At 53.7% G+C, this 21752-nt stretch overlaps 1 protein-coding gene across 3 annotated transcripts in view; it reads right to left on the reverse strand.

Annotated features, from left to right (window-relative positions):
- The window catches only part of pygl (phosphorylase, glycogen, liver), a 115710-nt gene that overhangs the window by 84541 nt on the left and 9417 nt on the right, over positions 1–21752 (reverse strand). For all 3 annotated transcript variants that reach the window (XM_045709887.1, XM_045709846.1, XM_045709822.1), the window contains 6 exons: positions 20158–20289; positions 19719–19830; positions 18706–18788; positions 18106–18243; positions 17926–18016; positions 17611–17759 (listed from right to left, as the gene is read on the reverse strand). In XM_045709887.1, the coding sequence (XP_045565843.1) occupies positions 17611–17759; positions 17926–18016; positions 18106–18243; positions 18706–18788; positions 19719–19830; positions 20158–20289 (705 nt within the window). The remainder of the gene's footprint in view (positions 1–17610; positions 17760–17925; positions 18017–18105; positions 18244–18705; positions 18789–19718; positions 19831–20157; positions 20290–21752) is intronic.

Consider the following 21752-nt stretch of genomic DNA (forward strand, 5'->3'; position numbering starts at 1 on the left):
CTACGGTAACCTACCCCAGTGTCTACGGTAACCTACCCCAGTGTCTACGGTAACCTACCCCCAGTGTCTACGGTAACCCACCCCCAGTGTCTACGGTAACCTACCCCCAGTGTCTACGGTAACCTACCCCCAGTGTCTACGGTAACCTACCCCAGTGTCTACGGTAACCTACCCCCAGTGTCTACGGTAACCTACCCCCAGTGTCTACGGTAACCTACCCCCAGTGTCTACGGTAACCTACCCCAGTGTCTACGGTAACCTACCCCCAGTGTCTCACGGTAACCTACCCCCAGTGTCTACGGTAACCCACCCCCAGTGTCTACGGTAACCCACCCCCAGTGTCCACGGTAACCTACCCCCAGTGTCTACGCGTAACCTACCCCCAGTGTCTACGGTAACCTACCCCCAGTGTCTACGGTAACCTACCCCCAGTGTCTACGGTAACCTACCCCCAGTGTCTACGGTAACCTACCCCAGTGTCTACGGTAACCTACCCCAGTGTCTACGGTAACCCACCCCCAGTGTCTACGGTAACCTACCCCCAGTGTCTACGGTAACCTACCCCCAGTGTCTCACGGTAACCTACCCCCAGTGTCTACGGTAACCTACCCCCAGTGTCTACGGTAACCTACCCCAGTGTCTACGGTAACCTACCCCCAGTGTCTACGGTAACCCACCCCAGTGTCTACGGTAACCTACCCCAGTGTCTACGGTAACCTACCCCCAGTGTCTACGGTAACCTACCCCCAGTGTTCTACGGTAACCTACCCCCAGTGTCTACGGTAACCTACCCCAGTGTCTACGGTAACCTACCCCCAGTGTCTACGGTAACCTACCCCCAGTGTCTACGGTAACCTACCCCAGTGTCTACGGTAACCTACCCCCAGTGTCTCACGGTAACCTACCCCAGTGTCTACGGTAACCTACCCCCAGTGTCTACGGTAACCTACCCCCAGTGTCTACGGTAACCTACCCCCAGTGTCTACGGTAACCTACCCCCAGTGTCTACGGTAACCTACCCCCAGTGTCTACGGTAACCTACCCCCAGTGTCTACGGTAACCTACCCCCAGTGTCTACGCGCGGTAACCTACCCCCAGTGTCTACGGTAACCTACCCCAGTGTCTACGGTAACCTACCCCCAGTGTCTACGGTAACCTACCCCCAGTGTCTACGGTAACCTACCCCCAGTGTCTACGGTAACCTACCCCAGTGTCTACGGTAACCTACCCCCAGTGTCTACGGTAACCTACCCCAGTGTCTACGGTAACCTACCCCAGTGTCTACGGTAACCTACCCCCAGTGTCTACGGTAACCTACCCCCAGTGTCTCACGGTAACCTACCCCCAGTGTCTACGGTAACCTACCCCCAGTTTCTACGGTAACCTACCCCCAGTGTCTACGGTAACCTACCCCAGTGTCTACGAGTAACCTACCCCCAGTGTCTACGCTACGGTAACCTACCCCCAGTGTCTACGGTAACCTACCCCCAGTGTCTACGGTAACCTACCCCAGTGTCTACGGTAACCTACCCCCAGTGTCTCACGGTAACCTACCCCCAGTGTCTACGGTAACCTACCCCCAGTGTCTACGGTAACCTACCCCCAGTGTCTACGGTAACCTACCCCCAGTGTCTACGGTAACCTACCCCAGTGTCTACGGTAACCTACCCCCAGTGTCTACGGTAACCTACCCCCAGTGTCTACGGTAACCTACCCCCAGTGTCTACGGTAACCTACCCCCAGTGTCTACGGTAACCTACCCCCAGTGTCTACGGTAACCTACCCCCAGTGTCTCACGGTAACCTACCCCCAGTGTCTACGGTAACCTACCCCCAGTGTCTACGGTAACCTACCCCCAGTGTCTACGGTAACCTACCCCCAGTGTCTACGGTAACCTACCCCCAGTGTCTACGGTAACCTACCCCCAGTGTCTACGGTAACCTACCCCCAGTGTCTACGGTAACCTACCCCCAGTGTCTCACGGTAACCTACCCCCAGTGTCTACGCTGCGGTAACCTACCCCCAGTGTCTACGGTAACCTACCCCCAGTGTCTACGGTAACCTACCCCCAGTGTCTACGGTAACCTACCCCAGTGTCTCACGGTAACCTACCCCCAGTGTCTACGCGTAACCTACCCCCAGTGTCTACGGTAACCTACCCCCAGTGTCTACGGTAACCTACCCCCAGTGTCTACGGTAACCTACCCCCAGTGTCTACGGTAACCTACCCCCAGTGTCTACGGTAACCTACCCCCAGTGTCTACGGTAACCTACCCCCAGTGTCTACGGTAACCTACCCCCAGTGTCTACGGTAACCTACCCCCAGTGTCTACGGTAACCTACCCCCAGTGTCTACGGTAACCTACCCCCAGTGTCTACGGTAACCTACCCCCAGTGTCTACGGTAACCTACCCCAGTGTCTACGGTAACCTACCCCCAGTGTCTCACGGTAACCTACCCCCAGTGTCTACGGTAACCTACCCCCAGTGTCTACGGTAACCTACCCCCAGTGTCTACGGTAACCTACCCCCAGTGTCTACGGTAACCTACCCCCAGTGTCTCACGGTAACCTACCCCAGTGTCTACGGTAACCTACCCCCAGTGTCTACGGTAACCTACCCCAGTGTCTACGGTAACCTACCCCCAGTGTCTCACGGTAACCTACCCCCAGTGTCTACGGTAACCTACCCCCAGTGTCTACGGTAACCTACCCCAGTGTCTACGGTAACCTACCCCCAGTGTCTACGGTAACCTACCCCAGTGTCTACGGTAACCTACCCCCAGTGTCTACGGTAACCTACCCCCAGTGTCTACGGTAACCTACCCCAGTGTCTACGGTAACCTACCCCAGTGTCTACGGTAACCTACCCCCAGTGTCTACGGTAACCTACCCCCAGTGTCTACGGTAACCTACCCCCAGTGTCTACGGTAACCTACCCCAGTGTCTACGGTAACCTACCCCCAGTGTCTACGGTAACCTACCCCCAGTGTCTACGGTAACCTACCCCCAGTGTCTACGGTAACCTACCCCCAGTGTCTACGCGCGGTAACCTACCCCAGTGTCTACGGTAACCTACCCCAGTGTCTACGCGCGGTAACCTACCCCCAGTGTCTACGGTAACCTACCCCCAGTGTCTACGGTAACCTACCCCCAGTGTCTACGGTAACCTACCCCCAGTGTCTCACGGTAACCTACCCCCAGTGTCTACGGTAACCTACCCCAGTGTCTACGGTAACCTACCCCCAGTGTCTACGGTAACCTACCCCCAGTGTCTACGGTAACCTACCCCCAGTGTCTACGGTAACCTACCCCCAGTGTCTACGGTAACCTACCCCCAGTGTCTACGGTAACCTACCCCCAGTGTCTACGGTAACCTACCCCCAGTGTCTACGGTAACCTACCCCCCGTGTCTACGGTAACCTACCCCCAGTGTCTCACGGTAACCTACCCCCAGTGTCTACGGTAACCTACCCCCAGTGTCTACGGTAACCTACCCCCAGTGTCTACGGTAACCTACCCCCAGTGTCTACGGTAACCTACCCCCAGTGTCTCACGGTAACCTACCCCCAGTGTCTACGGTAACCTACCCCCAGTGTCTACGGTAACCTACCCCCAGTGTCTACGGTAACCTACCCCCAGTGTCTCACGGTAACCTACCCCCAGTGTCTACGGTAACCTACCCCCAGTGTCTACGGTAACCTACCCCCAGTGTCTACGGTAACCTACCCCCAGTGTCTACGGTAACCTACCCCAGTGTCTACGGTAACCTACCCCCAGTGTCTACGGTAACCTACCCCAGTGTCTACGGTAACCTACCCCCAGTGTCTACGGTAACCTACCCCCAGTGTCTACGCTACGGTAACCTACCCCCAGTGTCTACGGTAACCTACCCCCAGTGTCTACGGTAACCTACCCCAGTGTCTACGGTAACCTACCCCCAGTGTCTACGGTAACCTACCCCCAGTGTCTACGGTAACCTACCCCCAGTGTCTACGCTACGGTAACCTACCCCCAGTGTCTACGGTAACCTACCCCCAGTGTCTACGGTAACCTACCCCCAGTGTCTACGGTAACCTACCCCCAGTGTCTACGGTAACCTACCCCCAGTGTCTACGGTAACCTGCCCCCAGTGTCTACGCGTAACCTACCCCCAGTGTCTACGGTAACCTACCCCCAGTGTCTACGGTAACCTACCCCAGTGTCTACGGTAACCTACCCCCAGTGTCTCACGGTAACCTACCCCCAGTGTCTACGGTAACCTACCCCCAGTGTCTACGGTAACCTACCCCCAGTGTCTACGGTAACCTACCCCAGTGTCTCACGGTAACCTACCCCAGTGTCTACGGTAACCTACCCCCAGTGTCTACGCGCGGTAACCTACCCCCAGTGTCTACGGTAACCTACCCCAGTGTCTACGGTAACCTACCCCAGTGTCTACGGTAACCTACCCCCAGTGTCTACGGTAACCTACCCCCAGTGTCTACGGTAACCTACCCCCAGTGTCTACGGTAACCTACCCCCAGTGTCTACGGTAACCTACCCCCAGTGTCTACGCCGCGTAACCTACCCCCAGTGTCTACGGTAACCTACCCCCAGTGTCTACGGTAACCTACCCCCAGTGTCTACGGTAACCTACCCCCAGTGTCTACGCGTAACCTACCCCCAGTGTCTACGGTAACCTACCCCAGTGTCTCACGGTAACCTACCCCCAGTGTCTACGGTAACCTACCCCCAGTGTCTACGGTAACCTACCCCCAGTGTCTACGGTAACCTACCCCCAGTGTCTACGGTAACCTACCCCCAGTGTCTACGGTAACCTACCCCCAGTGTCTACGGTAACCTACCCCCAGTGTCTACGGTAACCTACCCCAGTGTCTACGGTAACCTACCCCCAGTGTCTACGGTAACCTACCCCCAGTGTCTACGGTAACCTACCCCCAGTGTCTACGGTAACCTACCCCCAGTGTCTACGGTAACCTACCCCCAGTGTCTACGCGTAACCTACCCCAGTGTCTACGGTAACCTACCCCCAGTGTCTACGGTAACCTACCCCCAGTGTCTACGGTAACCTACCCCAGTGTCTACGGTAACCTACCCCCAGTGTCTACGGTAACCTACCCCCAGTGTCTACGGTAACCTACCCCCAGTGTCTACGGTAACCTACCCCCAGTGTCTACGGTAACCTACCCCCAGTGTCTACGGTAACCTACCCCCAGTGTCTACGGTAACCTACCCCCAGTGTCTACGCTGCGGTAACCTACCCCCAGTGTCTACGGTAACCTACCCCCAGTGTCTACGGTAACCTACCCCCAGTGTCTACGGTAACCTACCCCCAGTGTCTACGGTAACCTACCCCAGTGTCTACGGTAAGCTACCCCAGTGTCTACGGTAACCTACCCCCAGTGTCTACGGTAACCTACCCCCAGTGTCTACGGTAACCTACCCCCAGTGTCTACGGTAACCTACCCCCAGTGTCTCACGGTAACCTACCCCCAGTGTCTACGGTAACCTACCCCCAGTGTCTACGGTAACCTACCCCCAGTGTCTACGGTAACCTACCCCCAGTGTCTACGGTAACCTACCCCCAGTGTCTACGGTAACCTACCCCAGTGTCTACGGTAAGCTACCCCAGTGTCTACGCTACAGTAACCTACCCCCAGTGTCTACGGTAACCTACCCCCAGTGTCTACGGTAACCTACCCCCAGTGTCTACGGTAACCTACCCCCAGTGTCTACGGTAACCTACCCCCAGTGTCTACGGTAACCTACCCCCAGTGTCTACGGTAACCTACCCCAGTGTCTACGGTAACCTACCCCCAGTGTCTACGGTAACCTACCCCCAGTGTCTACGGTAACCTACCCCCAGTGTCTACGTGCGGTAACCTACCCCCAGTGTCTACGGTAACCTACCCCCAGTGTCTCGCGGTAACCTACCCCCAGTGTCTACGGTAACCTACCCCCAGTGTCTACGGTAACCTACCCCCAGTGTCTACGGTAACCTACCCCCAGTGTCTACGGTAACCTACCCCCAGTGTCTACGGTAACCTACCCCCAGTGTCTACGCTGCGGTAACCTACCCCCAGTGTCTACGGTAACCTACCCCCAGTGTCTACGGTAACCTACCCCCAGTGTCTACGGTAACCTACCCCCAGTGTCTCCGGTAACCTACCCCCAGTGTCTACGGTAACCTACCCCAGTGTCTGCGGGTAACCTACCCCAGTGTCTACGGTAACCTACCCCCAGTGTCTACGGTAACCTACCCCCAGTGTCTCACGGTAACCTACCCCAGTGTCTACGGTAACCTACCCCCAGTGTCTACGGTAACCTACCCCCAGTGTCTACGGTAACCTACCCCCAGTGTCTCACGGTAACCTACCCCCAGTGTCTACGGTAACCTACCCCCAGTGTCTACGGTAACCTACCCCCAGTGTCTACGGTAACCTACCCCCAGTGTCTACGGTAACCTACCCCCAGTGTCTACGGTAACCCACCCCAGTGTCTACGGTAACCTACCCCAGTGTCTACGGTAACCTACCCCCAGTGTCTACGGTAACCTACCCCCAGTGTCTACGGTAACCTACCCCCAGTGTCTCACGGTAACCTACCCCCAGTGTCTACGGTAACCTACCCCCAGTGTCTACGGTAACCTACCCCCAGTGTCTACGGTAACCTACCCCCAGTGTCTACGGTAACCTACCCCCAGTGTCTACGGTAACCTACCCCAGTGTCTACGGTAACCTACCCCCAGTGTCTACGGTAACCTACCCCCAGTGTCTACGCGGTAACCTACCCCCAGTGTCTACGCGTAACCTACCCCCAGTGTCTACGGTAACCTACCCCCAGTGTCTACGGTAACCTACCCCAGTGTCTACGGTAACCTACCCCCAGTGTCTACGGTAACCTACCCCCAGTGTCTACGGTAACCTACCCCCAGTGTCTACGGTAACCTACCCCCAGTGTCTACGGTAACCTACCCCCAGTGTCTACGGTAACCTACCCCAGTGTCTACGGTAACCTACCCCCAGTGTCTACGGTAACCTACCCCCAGTGTCTACGGTAACCTACCCCCAGTGTCTACGGTAACCTACCCCCAGTGTCTCACGGTAACCTACCCCCAGTGTCTACGGTAACCTACCCCCAGTGTCTACGCGTAACCTACCCCCAGTGTCTACGGTAACCTACCCCCAGTGTCTACGGTAACCTACCCCCAGTGTCTACGGTAACCTACCCCCAGTGTCTACGGTAACCTACCCCCAGTGTCTACGGTAACCTACCCCCAGTGTCTACGGTAACCTACCCCCAGTGTCTACGCTCGTAACCTACCCCCAGTGTCTACGGTAACCTACCCCCAGTGTCTACGGTAACCTACCCCCAGTGTCTACGCGGTAACCTACCCCCAGTGTCTACGGTAACCTACCCCCAGTGTCTACGGTAACCTACCCCCAGTGTCTACGGTAACCTACCCCCAGTGTCTACGGTAACCTCACCCCAGTGTCTACGGTAACCTACCCCCAGTGTCTACGGTAACCTACCCCCAGTGTCTACGGTAACCTACCCCCAGTGTCTACGGTAACCTACCCCCAGTGTCTACGGTAACCTACCCCCAGTGTCTACGGTAACCTACCCCCAGTGTCTACGGTAACCTACCCCCAGTGTCTACGGTAACCTACCCCCAGTGTCTACGCTACGGTAACCTACCCCCAGTGTCTCACGGTAACCTACCCCCAGTGTCTACGGTAACCTACCCCCAGTGTCTGCGGTAACCTACCCCAGTGTCTACGGTAACCTACCCCCAGTGTCTACGGTAACCTACCCCAGTGTCTACGGTAACCTACCCCCAGTGTCTACGGTAACCTACCCCCAGTGTCTCGCACGGTAACCTACCCCCAGTGTCTACGGTAACCTACCCCCAGTGTCTACGGTAACCTACCCCCAGTGTCTACGGTAACCTACCCCCAGTGTCTCGCGGTAACCTACCCCAGTGTCTACGGTAACCTACCCCCAGTGTCTCACGGTAACCTACCCCCAGTGTCTACGGTAACCTACCCCCAGTGTCTACGGTAACCTACCCCCAGTGTCTACGGTAACCTACCCCCAGTGTCTCACGGTAACCTACCCCCAGTGTCTACGGTAACCTACCCCCAGTGTCTACGGGTAACCTACCCCCAGTGTCTACGGTAACCTACCCCCAGTGTCTCACGGTAACCTACCCCCAGTGTCTACGGTAACCTACCCCCAGTGTCTACGGTAACCTACCCCCAGTGTCTACGGTAACCTACCCCCAGTGTCTCGCGGTAACCTACCCCCAGTGTCTACGGTAACCTACCCCCAGTGTCTACGGTAACCTACCCCCAGTGTCTACGGTAACCTACCCCCAGTGTCTACGCTGCGGTAACCTACCCCCAGTGTCTACGGTAACCTACCCCCAGTGTCTACGGTAACCTACCCCCAGTGTCTACGGTAACCTACCCCCAGTGTCTACGGTAACCTACCCCCAGTGTCTACGGTAACCTACCCCCAGTGTCTACGGTAACCTACCCCCAGTGTCTACGGTAACCTACCCCCAGTGTCTACGGTAACCTACCCCCAGTGTCTACGGTAACCTACCCCAGTGTCTACGGTAACCTACCCCCAGTGTCTACGGTAACCTACCCCCAGTGTCTACGGTAACCTACCCCCAGTGTCTCACGGTAACCTACCCCCAGTGTCTACGCTGCGGTAACCTACCCCCAGTGTCTACGGTAACCTACCCCCAGTGTCTACGGTAACCTACCCCCAGTGTCTACGGTAACCTACCCCCAGTGTCTACGGTAACCTACCCCCAGTGTCTACGGTAACCTACCCCCAGTGTCTACGGTAACCTACCCCCAGTGTCTACGGTAACCTACCCCAGTGTCTACGGTAACCTACCCCCAGTGTCTACGGTAACCTACCCCCAGTGTCTACGCTGCGGTAACCTACCCCCAGTGTCTACGGTAACCTACCCCCAGTGTCTACGGTAACCTACCCCCAGTGTCTACGCTCGGTAACCTACCCCCAGTGTCTACGGTAACCTACCCCCAGTGTCTACGGTAACCTACCCCAGTGTCTACGGTAACCTACCCCCAGTGTCTACGGTAACCTACCCCCAGTGTCTACGCTGCGGTAACCTACCCCCAGTGTCTACGGTAACCTACCCCCAGTGTCTACGGTAACCTACCCCCAGTGTCTACGGTAACCTACCCCAGTGTCTACGGTAACCTACTCCCAGTGTCTACGGTAACCTACCCCCAGTGTCTCACGGTAACCTACCCCCAGTGTCTACGCCGGTAACCTACCCCCAGTGTCTACGGTAACCTACCCCCAGTGTCTACGCTACGGTAACCTACCCCCAGTGTCTACGGTAACCTACCCCCAGTGTCTACGGTAACCTACCCCCAGTGTCTCGCGGTAACCTACCCCCAGTGTCTCACGGTAACCTACCCCCAGTGTCTACGGTAACCTACCCCCAGTGTCTGCGGTAACCTACCCCCAGTGTCTACGGTAACCTACCCCCAGTGTCTACGGTAACCTACCCCCAGTGTCTACGGTAACCTACCCCCAGTGTCTACGGTAACCTACCCCCAGTGTCTACGGTAACCTACCCCCAGTGTCTACGGTAACCTACCCCAGTGTCTACGGTAACCTACCCCCAGTGTCTACGCTGCGGTAACCTACCCCCAGTGTCTACGGTAACCTACCCCAGTGTCTACGGTAACCTACCCCCAGTGTCTACGGTAACCTACCCCCAGTGTCTCGCGGTAACCTACCCCCAGTGTCTACGGTAACCTACCCCCAGTGTCTACGCGGTAACCTACCCCCAGTGTCTACGGTAACCTACCCCCAGTGTCTACGGTAACCTACCCCCAGTGTCTACGGTAACCTACCCCAGTGTCTACGGTAACCTACCCCAGTGTCTACGCGTAACCTACCCCCAGTGTCTACGGTAACCTACCCCCAGTGTCTACGGTAACCTACCCCAGTGTCTACGGTAACCTACCCCCAGTGTCTACGGTAACCTACCCCCAGTGTCTACGGTAACCTACCCCAGTGTCTCACGGTAACCTACCCCCAGTGTCTACGGTAACCTACCCCCAGTGTCTACGGTAACCTACCCCCAGTGTCTACGGTAACCTACCCCCAGTGTCTACGGTAACCTACCCCCAGTGTCTACGGTAACCTACCCCCAGTGTCTACGGTAACCTACCCCCAGTGTCTACGGTAACCTACCCCAGTGTCTACGGTAACCTACCCCAGTGTCTACGGTAACCTACCCCCAGTGTCTACGGTAACCTACCCCAGTGTCTACGGTAACCTACCCCCAGTGTCTACGGTAACCTACCCCCAGTGTCTACGGTAACCTACCCCCAGTGTCTACGGTAACCTACCCCCAGTGTCTACGCGGTAACCTACCCCCAGTGTCTACGCGGTAACCTACCCCCAGTGTCTACGGTAACCTACCCCCAGTGTCTACGGTAACCTACCCCAGTGTCTACGGTAACCTACCCCCAGTGTCTACGGTAACCTACCCCCAGTGTCTCACGGTAACCTACCCCCAGTGTCTACGGTAACCTACCCCCAGTGTCTACGGTAACCTACCCCCAGTGTCTACGGTAACCTACCCCCAGTGTCTCCGGTAACCTACCCCCAGTGTCTACGGTAACCTACCCCCAGTGTCTACGGTAACCTACCCCCAGTGTCTACGGTAACCTACCCCCAGTGTCTACGGTAACCTACCCCCAGTGTCTACGGTAACCTACCCCCAGTGTCTACGGTAACCTACCCCCAGTGTCTACGGTAACCTACCCCCAGTGTCTACGGTAACCTACCCGAGTGTCTACGGTAACCTACCCCCAGTGTCTACGCTGCGGTAACCTACCCCCAGTGTCTACGGTAACCTACCCCCAGTGTCTACGGTAACCTACCCCCAGTGTCTACGGTAACCTACCCCCAGTGTCTACGGTAACCTACCCCCAGTGTCTACGGTAACCTACCCCCAGTGTCTACGGGTAACCTACCCCCAGTGTCTACGGTAACCTACCCCAGTGTCTACGGTAACCTACCCCCAGTGTCTACGGTAACCTACCCCAGTGTCTACGGTAACCTACCCCCAGTGTCTCGCCGGTAACCTACCCCCAGTGTCTACGGTAACCTACCCCCAGTGTCTACGGTAACCTACCCCCAGTGTCTACGGTAACCTACCCCCAGTGTCTACGGTAACCTACCCCCAGTGTCTACGCCGTAACCTACCCCCAGTGTCTACGGTAACCTACCCCCAGTGTCTACGGTAACCTACCCCCAGTGTCTACGGTAACCTACCCCCAGTGTCTACGGTAACCTACCCCAGTGTCTACGGTAACCTACCCCCAGTGTCTACGGTAACCTACCCCCAGTGTCTACGGTAACCTACCCCCAGTGTCTACGGTAACCTACCCCCAGTGTCTACGGTAACCTACCCCCAGTGTCTACGGTAACCTACCCCCAGTGTCTACGGTAACCTACCCCCAGTGTCTACGGTAACCTACCCCAGTGTCTACGGTAACCTACCCCCAGTGTCTACGGTAACCTACCCCAGTGTCTACGGTAACCTACCCCCAGTGTCTACGGTAACCTACCCCCAGTGTCTACGGTAACCTACCCCCAGTGTCTACGGTAACCACCACCCCCAGTGTCTACGGTAACCTACCCCCAGTGTCTACGGTAACCTACCCCCAGTGTCTACGGTAACCTACCCCCAGTGTCTACGGTAACCTACCCCCAGTGTCTACGGTAACCTACCCCCAGTGTCTACGGTAACCTACCCCCAGTGTCTACGGTAACCTACCCCCAGTGTCTACGCGTAACCTACCCCAGTGTCTACGGTAACCTACCCCCAGTGTCTACGCTGGTAACCTACCCCCAGTGTCTACGGTAACCTACCCCCAGTGTCTACGGTAACCTACCCCCAGTGTCTACGGTAACCTACCCCCAGTGTCTACGGTAACCTACCCCCAGTGTCTACGGTAACCTACCCCAGTGTCTCACGGTAACCTACCCCCAGTGTCTACGGTAACCTACCCCCAGTGTCTACGGTAACCTACCCCCAGTGTCTACGGTAACCTACCCCCAGTGTCTACGGTAACCTACCCCCAGTGTCTACGGTAACCTACCCCCAGTGTCTACGGTAACCTACCCCCAGTGTCTACGGTAACCTACCCCCAGTGTCTACGGTAACCTACCCCCAGTGTCTACGCGGTAACCTACCCCCAGTGTCTACGGTAACCTACCCCCAGTGTCTACGGTAACCTACCCCCAGTGTCTCGCCACGGTAACCTACCCCCAGTGTCTACGGTAACCTACCCCCAGTGTCTACGGTAACCTACCCCCAGTGTCTACGGTAACCTACCCCCAGTGTCTACGGTAACCTACCCCCAGTGTCTACGGTAACCTACCCCCAGTGTCTCACGGTAACCTACCCCCAGTGTCTACGGTAACCTACCCCCAGTGTCTACGGTAACCTACCCCCAGTGTCTACGGTAACCTACCCCCAGTGTCTACGCTGCGGTAACCTACCCCCAGTGTCTACGGTAACCTACCCCCAGTGTCTACGGTAACCTACCCCCAGTGTCTACGGTAACCTACCCCCCAGTGTCTACGGTAACCTACCCCCAGTGTCTACGGTAACCTACCCCCAGTGTCTACGGTAACCTACCCCCAGTGTCTACGGTAACCTACCCCCAGTGTCTACGGTAACCTACCCCCAGTGTCTCACGGTAACCTACCCCCAGTGTCTACGGTAACCTACCCCCAGTGTCTACGGTAACCTACCCCCAGTGTCTACGGTAACCTACCCCAGTGTCTCACGGTAACCTACCCCCAGTGTCTACGGTAACCTACCCCCAGTGTCTACGGTAACCTACCCCCAGTGTGTACGCTGCGGTAACCTACCCCAGTGTCTACGCTGGTAACCTACCCCCAGTGTCTACGGTAACCTACCCCCAGTGTCTACGCGGTAACCTACCCCCAGTGTCTACGGTAACCTACCCCCAGTGTCTCACGGTAACCTACCCCCAGTGTCTACGGTAACCTACCCCCAGTGTCTACGGTAACCTACCCCCAGTGTCTACGGTAACCTACCCCCAGTGTCTACGGTAACCTACCCCCAGTGTCTACGGTAACCTACCCCCAGTGTCTACGGTAACCTACCCCCAGTGTCTACGGTAACCTACCCCCAGTGTCTCACGGTAACCTACCCCCAGTGTCTACGGTAACCTACCCCCAGTGTCTACGGTAACCTACCCCCAGTGTCTACGGTAACCTACCCCCAGTGTCTACGCGACGGTAACCTACCCCCAGTGTCTACGGTAACCTACCCCCAGTGTCTACGGTAACCTACCCCCAGTGTCTACGGTAACCTACCCCCAGTGTCTACGGTAACCTACCCCCAGTGTCTACGGTAACCTACCCCCAGTGTCTACGGTAACCTACCCCCAGTGTCTACGGTAACCTACCCCCAGTGTCTACGGTAACCTACCCCCAGTGTCTACGGTAACCTACCCCCAGTGTCTACGGTAACCTACCCCAGTGTCTACGGTAACCTACCCCCAGTGTCTACGGTAACCTACCCCCAGTGTCTACGGTAACCTACCCCCAGTGTCTACGGTAACCTACCCCCAGTGTCTACGCTGCGGTAACCTACCCCCAGTGTCTACGGTAACCTACCCCCAGTGTCTACGGTAACCTACCCCAGTGTCTACGGTAACCTACCCCCAGTGTCTACGGTAACCTACCCCCAGTGTCTACGGTAACCTACCCCCAGTGTCTACGGTAACCTACCCCAGTGTCTACGGTAACCTACCCCCAGTGTCTACGGTAACCTACCCCCAGTGTCTACGGTAACCTACCCCCAGTGTCTACGGTAACCTACCCCCAGTGTCTACGGTAACCTACCCCCAGTGTCTACGGTAACCTACCCCCAGTGTCTACGGTAACCTACCCCCAGTGTCTACGGTAACCTACCCCCAGTGTCTACGGTAACCTACCCCCAGTGTCTACGGTAACCTACCCCCAGTGTCTACGGTAACCTACCCCCAGTGTCTACGCCGGTAACCTACCCCCAGTGTCTACGGTAACCTACCCCCAGTGTCTACGGTAACCTACCCCCAGTGTCTACGGTAACCTACCCCCAGTGTCTACGGTAACCTACCCCCAGTGTCTACGGTAACCTACCCCCAGTGTCTACGGTAACCTACCCCCAGTGTCTACGGTAACCTACCCCCAGTGTCTACGGTAACCTACCCCCAGTGTCTCACGGTAACCTACCCCCAGTGTCTACGGTAACCTACCCCCCAGTGTCTACGGTAACCTACCCCAGTGTCTACGGTAACCTACCCCCAGTGTCTACGGTAACCTACCCCCAGTGTCTACGGTAACCTACCCCCAGTGTCTACGGTAACCTACCCCCAGTGTCTACGGTAACCTACCCCCAGTGTCTACGGTAACCTACCCCCAGTGTCTACGGTAACCTACCCCCAGTGTCTACGGTAACCTACCCCCAGTGTCTACGGTAACCTACCCCCAGTGTCTACGGTAACCTACCCCCAGTGTCTACGGTAACCTACCCCCAGTGTCTACGGTAACCTACCCCCAGTGTCTACGGTAACCTACCCCCAGTGTCTACGGTAACCTACCCCCAGTGTCTACGGTAACCTACCCCCAGTGTCTACGGTAACCTACCCCCAGTGTCTACGGTAACCTACCCCCAGTGTCTACGGTAACCTACCCCCAGTGTCTACGGTAACCTACCCCCAGTGTCTACGGTAACCTACCCCCAGTGTCTACGGTAACCTACCCCCAGTGTCTACGGTAACCTACCCCCAGTGTCTACGGTAACCTACCCCAGTGTCTACGGTAACCTACCCCCAGTGTCTACGGTAACCTACCCCCAGTGTCTACGGTAACCTACCCCCAGTGTCTACGGTAACCTACCCCCAGTGTCTACGGTAACCTACCCCCAGTGTCTACGGTAACCTACCCCCAGTGTCTACGGTAACCTACCCCCAGTGTCTACGGTAACCTACCCCCAGTGTCTACGGTAACCTACCCCCAGTGTCTACGGTAACCTACCCCCAGTGTCTACGGTAACCTACCCCCAGTGTCTACGGTAACCTACCCCCAGTGTCTACGGTAACCTACCCCCAGTGTCTACGGTAACCTACCCCCAGTGTCTACGGTAACCTACCCCCAGTGTCTACGGTAACCTACCCCAGTGTCTACGGCTAACCTACCCCCAGTGTCTACGGTAACCTACCCCCAGTGTCTACGGTAACCTACCCCCAGTGTCTACGGTAACCTACCCCCAGTGTCTACGGTAACCTACCCCAGTGTCTACGGTAACCTACCCCCAGTGTCTACGGTAACCTACCCCCAGTGTCTACGGTAACCTACCCCCAGTGTCTACGGTAACCTACCCCCAGTGTCTACGGTAACCTACCCCAGTGTCTACGGTAACCTACCCCCAGTGTCTACGGTAACCTACCCCCAGTGTCTACGGTAACCTACCCCCAGTGTCTACGGTAACCTACCCCCAGTGTCTACGGTAACCTACCCCCAGTGTCTCACGGTAACCTACCCCCAGTGTCTACGGTAACCTACCCCCAGTGTCTACGGTAACCTACCCCCAGTGTCTACGGTAACCTACCCCCAGTGTCTACGGTAACCTACCCCCAGTGTCTATCGGTAACCTACCCCCAGTGTCTACGCTGCGTAACCTACCCCCAGTGTCTACGGTAACCTACCCCCAGTGTCTACGGTAACCTACCCCCAGTGTCTACGGTAACCTACCCCAGTGTCTACGGTAACCTACCCCCAGTGTCTACGGTAACCTACCCCCAGTGTCTACGGTAACCTACCCCCAGTGTCTACGGTAACCTACCCCCAGTGTCTACGGTAACCTACCCCCAGTGTCTACGGTAACCTACCCCCAGTGTCTACGCTGCGGTAACCTACCCCCAGTGTCTACGGTAACCTACCCCCAGTGTCTACGGTAACCTACCCCCAGTGTCTACGGTAACCTACCCCCAGTGTCTACGGTAACCTACCCCCAGTGTCTAAGCTACGGTAACCTACCCCCAGTGTCTACGGTAACCTACCCCCAGTGTCTACGGTAACCTACCCCCAGTGTCTACGGTAACCTACTCCCAGTGTCTACGGTAACCTACCCCCAGTGTCTACGGTAACCTACCCCCAGTGTCTACGGTAACCTACCCCCAGTGTCTACGCTACGGTAACTTACCCCCAGTTTCTACGGTAACCTACCCCCAGTGTCTACGCTACGGTAACCTACCCCCAGTTTCTACGGTAACTTACCCCCAGTGTCTACGGTAACCTACCCCCAGTGTCTACGGTAACCTACCCCCAGTGTCTACGGTAACCTACCCCCAGTGTCTACGGTAACCTACCCCCAGTTTCTACGGTAACCTACCCCCAGTTTCTACGGTAACCTACCCCCAGTGTCTACGGTAACATACCCCCAGTGTCTACGGTAACCTACCCCCAGTGTCTACGGTAACATATCCCCACTGTCTACGGTAACCTACCCCCAGTGTCTACGCTGCGGTAACCTACCCCCAGTGTCTACGGTAACCTACCCCCAGTGTCTACGGTAACCTACCCCCAGTGTCTACGCTGCGGTAACCTACCCCCAGTGTCTACGGTAACCTACCCCCAGTGTCTACGGTAACCTACCCCCAGTGTCTACGCTACGGTAACCTACCCCCAGTGTCTACGGTAACCTACCCCCAGTGTCTACGGTAACCTACTCCCAGTGTCTACGGTAACCTACCCCCAGTGTCTACGGTAACCTACCCCCAGTGTCTACGGTAACCTACCCCCAGTGTCTACGCTACGGTAACTTACCCCCAGTTTCTACGGTAACCTACCCCCAGTGTCTACGCTACGGTAACCTACCCCCAGTTTCTACGGTAACTTACCCCCAGTGTCTACGGTAACCTAACCCCAGTGTCCACGGTAACCTACCCCCAGTGTCTACGGTAACCTACCCCCAGTGTCTACGGTAACCTACCCCCAGTGTCTACGGTAACCTACCCCCAGTGTCTACGGTAACCTACCCCCAGTTTCTACGGTAACCTACCCCCAGTGTCTACGGTAACCTACCCCCAGTGTCTACGGTAACCTACCCCCAGTGTCTACGGTAACCTACCCCCAGTGTCTACGGTAACCTACCCCTAACCCCAGTGTCTACGGTAACCTACCCCCAGTGTCTACGGTAACCTACCCCTAACCCCAGTGTCTACGGTAACCTACCCCCAGTGTCTACGGTAACCTACCCCCAGTTTCTACGGTAACCTACCCCCAGTGTCTACAGTAACCTACCCCCAGTGTCTACGGTAACCTACCCCCAGTGTCTACGGTAACCTACCCCCAGTGTCTACGGTAACCTACCCCCAGTTTCTACGGTAACCTACCCCCAGTGTGTACGGTAACCTACCCCCAGTGTCTACGAGTCTTGTAAGGGGGAACACATTTTAAGAGAAGTCATTTAACTATCAACGTATTGATAAAGAGAGCAGTGATCTCAGCTGCATACGTACATCCAGGTGTCCCTGGTTGATCCTGTAGATGATCTGGAGGTGTCTGGGTAGCAGGGTCTCCAGCAGTCCAACGGGCCAGCGCTCCAGAGCCTCAGGAAGCACCGTGGGGTTGGTGTACGCAAAGGTCTGCTTGGTGATGGCCCACGCTTGAGGAGAGACAGGTTCCACTAATACAGTAAACATTTCCTGAACATTCACATTAGGACTCATGACTGTTAGGCAAACTTAGTTGTAATTTCATATAAGAAATGTCTTTAATATCATAATAACAATGTATAACATAATATATATAATAATCTCTCTCTTAACGCACCGTGTCCCAGTCGAGTTTCTCGACGTCAACAAAGACCCTCATGAGCTCTGGGATGGCCATCGCAGGATGAGTGTCATTCAACTGGATGGCCACCTGTCAACACAATCAACCAAATTGATTTTTGTTGCGATTCAGACATCATAGAAAATCGATAATAGATCACAGGTAATCAATAAAGTAACCTTCTCTGGGAAGCTGTCGAAAGACACCGGGCCGGTTGAGCCCTTCTTGGATATCTTGAAGCGTCGGATGATATCCTGGAGTGTGGCCGCCACCACAAAGTACTCCTGCTTCAGGCGTAGCTCCTTCCCCTCAAAGAACTACAACAATGAAGAAGGAGAGGAATCAAGAACTACAACCCCCACAGAACTACAAGAGGAGAGGAATCAAGTCATTAGGAGTTAGGAACACACTAGCCCAGTGTTTCCCAAACTCAGTCCTCGGGACCCCAAGTGGTGCACGTTTTGGTTTTTGCCCATAACACTACACAGCTGATTTAAATGATCAAAGCTTGATGATTAGTTGAATCAGCCGTGTAGCACTAGGGCAAAACCCAAAATGTGCATCCGGGGGGGGGGGGGCCCGAGACCGAGTTTGGGAAACTCTCTACTAGCCTGTCCCCGGATGTGTTTATGCTGTCTTTTAAACCCCTGCGGTCAATTCTATGCCAACGTCCATAGGAGATGGATATACAGCCGCACACAAACAGATCTGGAACCAGGCTACAAATAAACCAGCGTATCAAAATGCACTCACACCTACGTGGCCAATGTGGAACTTACGTTATCGTTGGGGTAGAGGACACGAGAAATATTCTCCGCCAGATTCCTGTCCAGAACAGCTTGGATGTAATCTCCAACATTGACTGAGGAGAGAATCATAGAATTACATATAGGGTTGCAAAATACCAGGAACTTCTCCAAAATACCAGGAACTTCTCCAAAATACCAGGAACTTCTCCAAAATACCAGGAACTTCTCCAAAATTCCCTGTTTTTTTTTCAGAAATCCTGGTTGGAGGATTCCAGATATCCAGCTTATTCCCTTCTGATTTAGGGACTCTTTCAACAGGGATTTCTGGAATACCTGGGAATTTCAGTAAAGTTACCAGAAGTAGTTAAAGTTAGTTCCACTGCTTTAAAAAAATGTTTCCCCTCTAATCAGGGACTGATTTATACCTGGGACACCAGGTGGGTGCAATTAATTATCAGGTAGAACAGAAAACCAGCAGGCTCTGGACCTCGTAGGGTAAGTGTTGAATAGAGTACCACAGTATGAATCATAATACCCATAAAACCTAGCAGTCAAAAAGGGAAATGGTTCCAATCGTTTTTCCACCATTAATTAAACAAAATAAGGGTTGTAAGCATTTCTAAAATCCCCTATCGGAAAAATGAATGGTGGAAAATGATTGGAACCATTTCTCTGTTTGACCACTAGGTTTTATGGGTATTATGACACCTCCCAAGGAAAATAAAGGGCTTTTTAAGTTTAATTTGTTACAGATTCACTCGTTCAATACTGTCATTATTAAGGTCTGGATTCTAATTTGAGATCTGTGTGCTTAACTCAAGTTTTCCACCCTAAATCCTACATTGACAAAAAAATTGTAATTTACGTGAAAGTCTGAGTGCTCGCATCTGAAGATAGGTTCCAAGTTAGCTCTGGTCCAGGGCGTTAATACGGCTTGTTGAGCCTTTGTCAAGCCTTCTTAGCAAGCCGCACTAACACCCTGGACCAGAGCTAGCTCTGATAAGGCAGGGTTAAAAGGTAAAGTCATCATCCTGGCCACTAACAGTCCTTCAGGTTGAAATCGTTGGGAGCTCTGGCAGACCACAGCCTCATGGTGTTGACTGTGTTGTTCATATATCCAGGGATGGGCGTGTCATAGGGCATGGCCAGGACCACCTACAGAACACATTTAAGGCATGGGAAGAATTAGGATTGAGATTAAAATTAACTAATTAATCTCAACACATCATAGATATGCTGTACCTACAGGGTCAAGGCAAGGGAAGAATTGGTAATACTTTTTAATTTAATATCATAATAAATATCAGTAATGCTTAACATAAGTCTTCTTATACTTGTGTAGTAACAATGTAATTACATGTTACAAAGTACTTCAGTAATTGCATAGAAATTCTCACCATAGATATGCAGGTACTAGGTACTATTAGTAGTATTATTATTAGTGTGTTACTAATTAAATGTATTATCATCATGATTAAATACCTGTGTATCCACCCATCTGGCCCCTTCCTTAGACTCCTCCACTCTGCCGTAGAAGTGCACTGGTAGCATGTACTCAGGGCGGGCCTTCTCCCAGGGGTTACCATGACGCAACCAATCATCTGCCTCTTCCACCTAAGAACAAGGAATTTAACAGTGAATTTCAAATCGAAGAGTGACTAAGCAAAACTTCAATATGAGTCAAAATGACCATGAAACTATAGCCTGTTCCCAGATATATGTTTGTGCTCTTGCCAACTCCATTGCTCATTGTCAAGGCAATGGCATGACGGCACAAACAGAGTGGCACTCAGGCTAATGAAACAATAGATATGAGCATAATGGTTCATAGTACACAGTAGTAGTATTATATTATAGTAGTAGTATTATATTATAGTAGCAGTATTATATTATAGTAGCATTATAGTATAGTATATACAATACCAGTCAAAACGTTTGGACACAGCTACTCATTCCAGGGTTTTTCTTCATGTCTTAATAATGGACTGTCATTTCTCTTTGCTTATTTGAGCTGTTCTTGCCATAATATGGACTTGGTCTTTCACCGATTAGGGCTATCTTCTGTATACCACCCCTACCTTCTCACAATACAACTGATTGGCTCAAACGCATTAAGATGGAAAGAAATTCCACAAATCAACTTTTAACAAGGCACACCTGTTAATTGAAATGCATTCCAGGTGACTACCTCATGAAGCTGGTTGAGAGAATGCCAAGAATATGCAAAGCTGGCATCAAGGCAAAGGGTGGCTATTTTGAAGAATCTCAAAGATAAAATATTTTGATTTGTTGAACAATTTTTTTGTTACTACATGATTCCATGTGTTATTTCATAGTTTATGTCTTCACTATCATTCTACAATGCAGAAAATAGTAAAAATAAAGAAAAACCCTTGAATGAGTAGCTGTCCAAACTTTTGGCTGGTACTGTACATTATAGTATAGTAGCATTAGAATATTCAGTTGAAGTCGGAAGTTTACATACAGTCGTGGCCAAAAGTTTTGAGAATGACACAAATAGTAATTTTCACAAAGTCTGCTGCCTCAGTTTGTATGATGGCAATTTGCATATACACCAGAATGTTATGAAAAGTGATCAGATGAATTGCAATTAATTGCAAAGTCCCTCTTTGCCATGCAAATGAACTGAATCCCCCAAAAACTTTTCAATGAATTTCTGCAGAAGGCTTCAGGGCACCCAAAAAGTCCAGCAAGTGCCAGGACCGTCTCCTAAAGTTGATTCAGCTGCGGGATCGGGGCACCACCAGTACAGAGCTTGCTCAGGAATGGCAGCAGGCAGGTGTGACTGCATCTGCACGCACAGTGAGGCGAAGACTTTTGGAGGATGGCTTGGTGTCAAGAAGGGCAGCAAAGAAGCCACTTCTCTCCAGCAAAAACATCAGGGACAGACTGATATTCTGCAAAAGGTACAGGGATCGGACTGCTGAGGACTGGGGTAAAGTAATTTTCTCTGATGAATCCCCTTTCCAATTGTTTGGGGCATCCGGAAAAAAGCTTGTCCGGAGAAGACAAGGTGAGCGCTACCATCAGTCCTGTGTCATGCCAACAGTAAAGCA

This window comes from Salmo salar, chromosome ssa01 (assembly GCF_905237065.1).
Source record: "Salmo salar chromosome ssa01, Ssal_v3.1, whole genome shotgun sequence".
Lineage (NCBI taxonomy): Eukaryota > Metazoa > Chordata > Actinopteri > Salmoniformes > Salmonidae > Salmo > Salmo salar.